The sequence below is a fragment of the Hoplias malabaricus genome, chromosome 14, assembly GCF_029633855.1.
Source record: "Hoplias malabaricus isolate fHopMal1 chromosome 14, fHopMal1.hap1, whole genome shotgun sequence".
Taxonomy (NCBI): Eukaryota; Metazoa; Chordata; class Actinopteri; order Characiformes; family Erythrinidae; genus Hoplias; species Hoplias malabaricus.
This window is the reverse complement of record NC_089813.1, coordinates 11575052-11585115: the sequence shown is the minus strand read 5'-3', so window position 1 is coordinate 11585115 and position 10064 is coordinate 11575052. Positions and strand designations below refer to the sequence as shown.

Below are 10064 nucleotides of genomic sequence, written 5' to 3'. Positions count from 1 at the left end.
GTTCAAATATGAGATGGGGGTTAGGGTTTCATTTTGGGTGCTAGACGTTTGCTAACAATGAAAATAACGCTTGGGATTGTGACGTGAACTGTTAATTACATTTGAAGTAGGAAGAACATGTAGCTTTATATTTAATCATTTAATCTGTGAAAGCATGGGAATACACATTTAATTCGATTTAATTACAGAGACTCAGTGTTGGGTCTGCCACACATATACAGGAGGGTTTAGAAAGCACAGTAGTTCAGGTCTTCAGGAGCTATGATAGCTGAAACTGTAAAGCTAGATGGTGTCATCAGAAGATGCAAATGTATTGTCCTTGGAAAAAGAGAAGATGATTTAAGAACAGAGGTTTCACCTCAGAGTCAAGTTACAGAAAATCACTGAGCCAGGACATTATAGTGCTGCATATCATTGAGTAGGACATTATATCACTGAACCAGTACGTTACTGCACATTACTGAGCCTGGACAAAACTATATTATTACTGTATGTTACTATGTAGTATATAAAGAGATTGACACAGAGCCATCCAATTAGAAAGGCCTGTGAAAGGTAAACGTTACAGGAACATTGATCGGATGGCTCTGGATCTGTGTCTAAAACAGCCCTTTTTTATCAAACAACCAGTCAGAAACAGCTTCCTTTGCACTTTTCGGTCTCTCTTTCTTTTGTATGATTCAGTAAACTGTCAATCACCCCAGAAACCCTTCCCATTGGTCAACTCTGTGTTTGTGCTTGAAACCCCGCCCACTTTTCCCTCTGCAGGGCTGAGAACTGAACCGTTTCAGAGGAGAGAGCACGTTAAAGTAAGGAGTTGTGTTTGTTTTTAACAGGTTGTGCTGCTGCTACAAGTCACACGTTTTGTAAAATATACATTAGTTATGAAGAATTTATAAAACCATGTAGAAACGGTTTACACAGAGTAACTATGTGACTGAATAGTCTCATCGCTAACCGGTAGCACATTTGGCTGGTTAGCTTTGGCTGGTCTGTGTTATGTGAATCTCAAGTTGACTTATTCGCTAGCTCGTTTCTGTTCCACCTTAAATAGTGTAGCTTTTCCAAGGCTCCTGGCCGTAACTGCGGCACCGTTTAAGGTGGAACGGAACATTCGGCTGTGTTGTTCTTATTCGTTTCTTAAGAGAATATTCTGTTCAACCTTAATTGATTCAACGGTAGCCTGGCACATGAAGGTAAACGCTGTACCATTTAAGGAGGAACAGAAAATTGGAAGGAGAAGCTTGTTCTGTCCTTCCTAGCGGTTATTGGTCCAGACTCAGATATTTTCCTGTCTTTGTTTATGTCTTGTATCTTGGTGTATTGTCGGTGTTTTAATCTGCTGCGTGTCAATTTAAATAGAATTTTTAAAGCTAGTTAGCTATTATACGTGCCAAAGTATGAGGCTGGAAGTGTGATATCTGAAAACCTCAACGGCGTTTATGAATGAGATACAATTATACGTAAAATAAACTGTATTAATAAATTGTATGTATTATATGTATGCAATGTATATATTATGAATAAATACTGCTTTCTTCAGGCAGCCACATGATATGATTAAAACTTCTAACAGTACTTCAGCCCTGACTGTTTAAGTCAAACAAATGTTGAAGACATTAGTTTGAAGACAAAACGGCAATTGATTTTACATTCCTAAGGTCTGAGGTAGTTGGTAATCTCTTTATCAAGGACCTGGACAGTGAATGTAAATAAGCAGTAGTTGACACATTTGCATTCTGTATTTCCTGCAAAAGAAGGCAATTCAGCAGTTTGGGTCTGAAAAGATACGTAGCTGCCAAGAAGCAGTTTAGAAGCTTGGAGTACACAGTTGTATTTCTGAATGAATAGTTGTCCACTTGGACCTGCAAATAAATTATGTGGACACAGGCTGGAGGACACTTAAACTTTAAATAATTACATCCTGTGGAGAGCAGCTTCAGTACAATATCAGTCTGAAATATCAGTAAAATTGGAACTCTTGCTTTATACCAAATTTTTAAGCAATAATATAGGGTGACCAGACGTCCTCTTTTACCCGGACATGTCCTCTTTTTTAGGCGTAAAAAAAAATGTCCGGGCGGAATTTCAGAAACATCTGGGATTTTTTTTTTCTAGAGCTTACATAGAACTTCGAGCTACCGTTATTGGTCGATAACCTTCTCTGTAAACATTTAATTGGTCAGTCTGCACGTCAGTAGTCAACACCCCCCCCCCCCCATTCTACTCCATTCATCATTGATTACAACCTTTCCTAACCAGACGTTGTAGGAATGAGCAATAAAGGGCTGGAGGATAATACAGTTCATGCATAATGAAAATGCGTGAGAGAACACACTAGAAAAGCCTGCTTTTATTTCTTCAGTGGTCATTAAGTGCCAAATGATCGATGGTTCTTTTCAATAATATCAAAGCAAAGGTCCCAAAATGCAAAGCTAGCACTACCAGTACTTTTAACTCAGAAGTTTAATTTTAAAGATATTCTTGAGTAAACTGTTAATTAAGTGAGCTGAAAATATAATAAATCATTTTTGTTACAGGGACCGCAAATAGCGGCACACTGCTGCCAGCATGTCCGGCACAGCTACAGTGCTGCAGCAGTTTGTGAGTGGCCTCAAGAGTCGGAATGAGGACACGAGGGCCAAAGCTGCTAAAGACCTCCAGCATTATGTCACCACAGAGCTGAGAGAAGTATGCATCATCCTGTGTTCTTTACTCCATTACTGCAAACTGAGAATGCAACACTACAATGGAAATGTAACACTATTAGGGAATAAACTGACATTTACTTTTTGTTTCTCATATATAGACATAACAGATACCAATATTAAAACATGCCACGCACAACAACTGGCAACAAACTTTGTGTCTAGGGAGCAGTTTGAGTGTTAGGTGCCTTATTCAAGGGCACTTTAGCAGTGAATTTTATCTTGCTGGTCCCTGAAATTGAACCGCCAAACTCCAGCTCGATTCTCTGACCTCTAGATCACGGCTGCCCCCTCAAGGCCCCTCAAGTTAAATTTTACTTGGTGTCATGCAGCAGAAAAAAACTGTAAATAAGTCATATAAAAGCTTTTAAATCAAAAAGCAATTATGGTCATATCGATCTAGCGCTGCAGAACTTTAAAACACTTTGTTTACACTTTGTTCCTTGGCAACTCTTGTTTGGATTTTCTTGCCACTCTCTCTTCCAGTTGTGTGGTGGGTTCAGGCTGTAGAACAGAGTCTACAGATTCTGTCTTTCTTTTCCAATTGTCAGTAAGACAAAAAAAAGCCAGGATAGATCCACACTGTGTTGTCCGATGCATACTGAATTTTTTTAATTTATTTTTTTCAGTTTAAGTCATGGCATCTCTGTTTCTCCTTGGTCTGTTGACATTAAACAAAACCAGCATCATGGCATCTAAAGCCTGCACGTTCCACAGAAGTTGATGGAAATTGCACCACTTTGCACATTCTGCAGTGTGACTAATGCTGAAACAATGTATTATGCATGAATTTTGGAGTTTAGTTAACTTGAGCGTGTGTTTTGTTTACAGCTCAGCCAAGATGAAGCCACCACTTTCTACGATGAGTTAAACCACCACATATTTGAGCTGGTCTCCAGCTCAGACGTGAATGAGAAAAAAGGCGGTATTCTTGCAATAGGTGAGTTTGGAATTCTGATACATCACAGATCTGCCTCGTACATTATTTTACGTAATAACTGAAACTATTTTAAATTCATACATTCTCAACTTTACACATCACCACTGCTGTCATGGTTATTGTGTTATGAATGGTAACGTTGTCCTCAGTGAGCTTGATTGGTGTGGAGGGAGGCAATGCCACAAGGATCAGCCGCTTCGCCAACTATCTGCGCAACCTGCTGCCCTCCAGTGACCCGGTGGTCATGGAAATGGCCTCCAAGGCCATGGGGCATCTGTCCATGGCAGGGGACACATTCACTGCAGAGTATGTTGAGTTTGAAGTGAAGAGGGCTCTTGAATGGCTGGGAGCAGACAGGAACGAGGGCCGACGACATGCTGCGGTAAGATAAAGATCTTCATTTAAGCTGATTCTCTCTCATATACACTGCCTGTTAAACGTTTTGGGAATCTTTGCATCTTTGAGAATTTCCAGTCTCAAACTTGTGTGTCCCTTTCGTCTGGTCTGCAGGTGCTGGTGCTACGGGAACTGGCCGTCAGTGCACCCACTTTCTTCTTCCAGCAGGTGCAACCATTCTTTGACAACATTTTTTATGCAGTGTGGGACTCAAAGCAGGCCATCCGTGAAGGAGCTGTTTCCGCCCTCCGAGCCTGCCTGATCCTCACAACGCAGCGAGAGACCAAGGAGATGCAGAAGCCTCAGTGGTACAAGGTGAGAACTTACTACTGCACTTTCTATTTGGGATAAGAGATCTTTAGCTGTAGTCGTGTTAGGTGTAGACATTTTTGCTGCTAAGAATCCTGAGCTTTTGTACTGAATGGTCTCTCATCTTGAAAATATTTAGATGGGAAACACCTTCATGGAGCTGGCTTGTAACTCACTCTCAGACATACTCACTTAAACACTCATATACATACTCATTAAAATTCTCCACATGTTGGCGCCACTTACATTTAGGATCTGCTCCACAAGGGATGCTATTCCATCCTTCTGATCAAAGATACTTGGTGTCCTTGTTTTCCCTTTTAAAAAATTGCCTTACATTCACAAAAATGTACATGTATTTATCACAAATCAAATACGTTTCACTTCATCTGAATTTGATATCCAGAATAAACAGTATAAACACTAAATCTATATCTATATATCTGGATTAGGGGTGGACAATATGGCTCTAAAATAATAATCACAATATTTTGGTAATAACTTTATTTTTTGGCAATATGACAGAACACACTATTGCAACAAAATAAATATATAATATAATTATACTAAACTAAAGATATTTAATATGTACTAAAGTTTTATTATACTACAAATTTAACCGTTACAAACCTTCAGAAGAAGCGACAAAAAAAAACTGTAAACATTTGCTTAGTTTGAAAACATCAGCAACTTACCAAGATTCTGATTTTTTGTAAAAAACTAAACTATACCACACAAACTACCACACAACCGTTCATTTTTTAATAACACCATGGTTTATTGTACATCTGACATTTTGTAAGTCCCCACCAACGCAGAGCCACTTCCCACTGTGCTTCCCTTGTCTAAATGACTCATGTAATGAATGTATGCCATATTATGCATGAGTGCATGATGTCATTACATAAACAGGTCAGAATATCATGATTATCACGATATTGCTTTTTTGGAATCTTTAAAAAAAAAAAAAAAAAAAATGACACATTATATCATTGTGAATGACAGGATATGGCACAGCCCTAATCTGGATCTAAGTCCGAGTCAAATCACACACCTTTATAAAAGCCATGTTCATATTACAACATATTATATATATATTTTTAATTCGTTATTTTTTTGCTTTGAAATAATGTTGCAACATTTTCTGCAGCAAACATTTGAAGAAGCAGAGAAAGGGTTTGATGAAACTTTGGCCAAGGAGAAAGGCATGAACAAGGATGACAGGGCCCATGGAGCCCTACTGATTCTGAATGAACTGGTTCGGATCAGCAGCATGGAGGGAGAGGTATGCTAATTCCTTTGTACAAGTTGTGGATTGTGTTTTAATTTGACCACCAAGTCAAATTGCGTTAGGATTTTAATAGCTTTATTAGACAGGCATAACACCTTTTTTAACGTTTCCTCAGACATGCAGTGAACAGCCACAATATTTAAACTATACGTAGGGTGGAAAGATTTTGAGAACGTTTATATTCATATTTTCAACAATGTAGACACTGCAATACAAAGTTATTGTTCTTTTCATTATATCTAATCCTTCCTTTCCTGTTTCCTGTCCTCCTGTGGTCTACTCTCCTTTTGTCTGCCACTGTCTCTCCCATGGTTAGCGCATGCGAGAGGAGATGGATGAGATCACGCAGCAGCAGCTGGTCCACGACAAATACTGCAAGGAGCTAATGGGCTTCGGTACCAAACCACGGCACATCACACCTTTCACCAGCTTCCAGTCGGTGCAGCCGCCTCAGTCCAACGCTCTGCTGGGGCTTCTGGGTTACAGCAGCCCTCAGGGCTTCCTCAGCTTCGGCGCTGTACCTGCGCCCTCCAAAAGCACACTGGTGGAGAGCCGCTACTGCCGCGAGCTCATGGAGGAACGCTTTGACCAGGTGAGTTCATCCACTGTCACACTTTCTCTCCCAGTTGTTTTACTGAAGAGTCTAATTTAATTCATGATCTGACTGACATTATGTTGTGAATCAGACTCTAGACATGAATGTTGATTAGATATAGACAACGATCTGTGAGGTGCTAACAGATTTCTGTGTTCCATGTGGTCAGAAATATACTGCTGTTAGACTTACAATAAAGCTGGCATTCTGAGACATGTCCTACATCCAAATAAGTCAAATACCCTGCAGGGTACTGGCCAGGGTGCGATCCTGCATTCCGTTAAGTGATTCCAGGTTTATGTATGTTATAAAGCTGTTGTAGGAAGTGAATGATTACAGAAGCTGTGTTTCAAATATGTTGCTTTTTCTTGCAGGTGTGCCGCTGGGTGCTGAAATACAGGGCGACTAAAAATCCTCTTATCCAAATGACCATTCTCAACCTACTGCCCCGCCTTGCTGCCTTCCAGCCACATACCTTCACTGGTATTTACACATTCATAAATTCATAAAATTGGATTAAAATACATGTATATGTATAAGCTAAGTTTGGATCACATTTTGTGTCTTTAGAGCAGTATTTGTCAGACACGATGGGGCACCTGCTGGGTTGTCTGAAGAAGGAGAAGGAGCGCACAGCTGCATTCCAGGCCTTGGGGCTGCTGGTGGTGGCTGTGAGGACTGAGATTCAACCTTACCTCACCAAGATCCTGGAGATCATAAAAGCTGCACTGCCACCCAAGGATTTTGCACACAAGTAATGTGTTTTAGCACGTAGTACTCCCAACTTATCACTCATAAGATTTTATATTATCATTATTTATCATGTGATGTATACGGGGCGACACGGTGGCGCAGCAGGTAGTGTCACAGTCACACAGCTCCAGGGAGGGTTCGATTCCCGCTCCGGGTGACTGTCTGTGAGGACTTGGTGTGTTCTCCCCGTGTCCGCATGGGTTTCCTCCGGGTGCTCCGTTTTCCTCCCACAGTCCAAAAAACACACATTGGTAGGTGGATTGGCGACTCAAAAGTGTCCGTAGGTGTGAATGTGTGTGTGTGTGTGTGTGTGTTGCCCTGTGAAGGACTGGCGCCCCCTCCAGGGTGTATTCCCGCCTTGCGCCCAATGATTCCAGGTAGGCTCTAGACCCACCGCAACCCTGAACTGGATAAGCGCTTACAGATAATGAATGAATGAATGTGATGTATATGGAAACGGCGAGGAGCTTGGTGTGTTCTCCCCTTGTCTGCGTGGGTTTCCTCCAGGTGCTCTGGTTTCCACCAACGGTCCAAAAACATACGCTGGTAGGTGGATTGGCGACTCAAGCGTCCATAGGTGTGGGTGTGTTCCTGCCTTGCGCCCAGTGATTCCATGTGGGCTTCTGACCCACTGTGACCTTGAACTGGTTAAGCGGTTGCAGACAATGAACGAATGAATGAATGACAGTAACATGCAGAAGTAATTCTTTGTAGATAGAAAATTACATTGATCTTAGTTTACACTTAGTTAACACAGACCTTAGGTTATTATTTTACAGTTTAAGAATTCATAGGACACAGCTGAAATTTCCCCCTTCTGAATCTTCGTATGACACTGTATGTTTTTCTATATTAACTCAGGAGACAGAAGACCATGCAGGTAGATGCCACAGTCTTCACCTGTATCAGTATGCTGTCTAGAGCTATGGGGCCCAGCATTCAACAAGACATCAAGGAGCTCCTGGAGCCAATGTTAGCTGTTGGGCTTAGGTAATCAACAAAAAAGAGCTCTGAACGGTGTTGATCATATTACACTACTATTATGTAGTAATATAACATTCCTTTATTATAACGTTCCTTTATTGGTATTTCAATGTATAAAATGGAATTAAATAACAACAAATACTATCTGTAAAATGCTTCTAATTTGTTTTTAAACAGTAGCTGTATATCCCAAGCTTATAATAACAAAAAGTTAACCCCTTCATACTGACCCAAACCTCTCTGTTTGTCTCTACCCCAGCCCTGCACTGACCGCCGTGCTGTATGACCTGAGCCGTCAGATTCCGCAGCTGAAGAAGGACATCCAGGATGGCCTGCTGAAGATGCTGTCACTAGTGTTGATGCACAAACCCCTGCGACACCCAGGCATGCCCAAAGGCCTGGCACACCAGTTGGCCTCACCCAGCCTCACCAATATCCCAGAGGCCAGTGATGTGGGGAGCATCACATTGGCCCTCCGCACCCTGGGCAGCTTTGAGTTTGAGGGTAACATGGTTTTTCTTTTGTCTTTTTGTGGGATTCTTGGCAAAATTGAAATGATCTTAGTGTGTAGTTCAGCTCAACATCGAGTTTTAATTCAGTAATTAAACTTAATGTTGCTTTGTTCTGTCCTGTCTGTAAAACACACAATTTTTGCTGTTACATTTGTAGACAGGAAAGTTCGCTTAGCTGCAGCAACATGTGTGCAGTTCAGTGTAGGTCTGCTCTCTTCAGGATCTGACCTGCAAGTCCAGTACTGTCTTAGACAATATTGTAAGAAAACTGGCAACAGCTGCATAGTAAAATGGTTTGTTATTGTTAGCGTTGCACACAGTACTTAGGTTGTTATTCTGTAGTGTCAGTCTGAATTAACAATTTTTGCCTGTCACTTTCCTAGGCCACTCTTTAACACAGTTTGTGCGGCACTGTGCTGACCACTTCCTGAACAGTGAACACAAGGAGATCCGAATGGAAGCAGCACGCACCTGCTCTCGTCTGCTCACTCCCTCCATCCACCTGATCAGTGGTCACGGCCATGTGGTCAGTCAGACCGCTGTGCAGGTGGTGGCTGATGTCCTCAGTAAACTGCTGGTTGTGGGCATCACAGATCCAGGTGCGGAAGACATTACTATTTTAAGTAAAGATTAGTGGCAGTAGTGTAGTAACATCCGAGAAAAAAGAGCAAAATATCAAATGATCATTATTCTGTCACATGTTTATTTTCATTATGTGTGTGTGATATTTTAAGATCCTGATATCCGTTACTGTGTCCTGGCCTCTCTGGATGAGCGCTTCGATGCCCACTTGGCACAAGCTGAGAACCTGCAGGCTCTCTTTGTGGCATTGAATGATGAGGTGTTTGAGATTCGAGAGCTGGCCATCTGCACCATCGGTCGTCTCAGCAGCATGAATCCCGCCTTCGTCATGCCCTTCCTGCGCAAGATGCTCATACAGGTGAGATGTGAGAAGTGAATTGAGGCGACGTGGTCAATGGAGAGTAGTTTTGTGACTGGACAGCAGGTGGCGAAATTGTGTTACTGATTACGGGCCATCTCAAAGTCTGTGAAAGCATCGTCTTGCTCTACCCCAGCCTTGCGCGTTTTAGATTAGAACATCCATCTTTGCTTCATCTTATTATAAAGCCATGAAAATAAGTACACGACTCTGAGAGAACCCAACACTAGGAAGTGGAATTATGATTGGTTGGGATTATGAATGGTGGCATTCTGAATATAAGATTAATAGGAGTAATATAAATGAATATGTCACTGTACAGAAGTGTGTAGTTTATGTAGTCAAAACATGTGACTGCTGCTGAAGCCTGTATAAGAATTGATTAAACGTCCATGGCATCTAATGACTACTGTATTAGGAATCACAGCTATTAGCAATTGTATGTCTTTATCTATTCAAAGCTACCAGTGCTACTGATTTTTAATATCTCACTAAACATAGGTTTAGAAGTGTAATAACCGGAATAATTTTGTATATATGTAAATTGAGCATCCTTGTTAATACAACCGGAGCGTATGTTTCTACAATCCCCAAAACAGGAATTACCTCTTTAATATGAAACTTATTTTCCTCTCC

General features: G+C 41.2%; 1 protein-coding gene across 2 annotated transcripts in view; it reads left to right on the top strand.

The window, feature by feature from the left end:
* The first annotated feature begins 749 nt into the window (after positions 1-749).
* mtor (mechanistic target of rapamycin kinase) overlaps positions 750-10064 on the top strand; it is a 97553-nt gene continuing 88238 nt past the window's right edge. For both annotated transcript variants that reach the window (XM_066643360.1, XM_066643359.1), the window contains exons 1-13: positions 750-809; positions 2541-2691; positions 3540-3648; positions 3798-4030; positions 4159-4359; positions 5504-5638; positions 5961-6236; positions 6614-6722; positions 6810-6993; positions 7854-7982; positions 8236-8480; positions 8872-9087; positions 9223-9428. In XM_066643360.1, the coding sequence (XP_066499457.1) occupies positions 2572-2691; positions 3540-3648; positions 3798-4030; positions 4159-4359; positions 5504-5638; positions 5961-6236; positions 6614-6722; positions 6810-6993; positions 7854-7982; positions 8236-8480; positions 8872-9087; positions 9223-9428 (2163 nt within the window). In that variant the 5' untranslated portion in view covers positions 750-809; positions 2541-2571. The remainder of the gene's footprint in view (positions 810-2540; positions 2692-3539; positions 3649-3797; positions 4031-4158; positions 4360-5503; positions 5639-5960; positions 6237-6613; positions 6723-6809; positions 6994-7853; positions 7983-8235; positions 8481-8871; positions 9088-9222; positions 9429-10064) is intronic.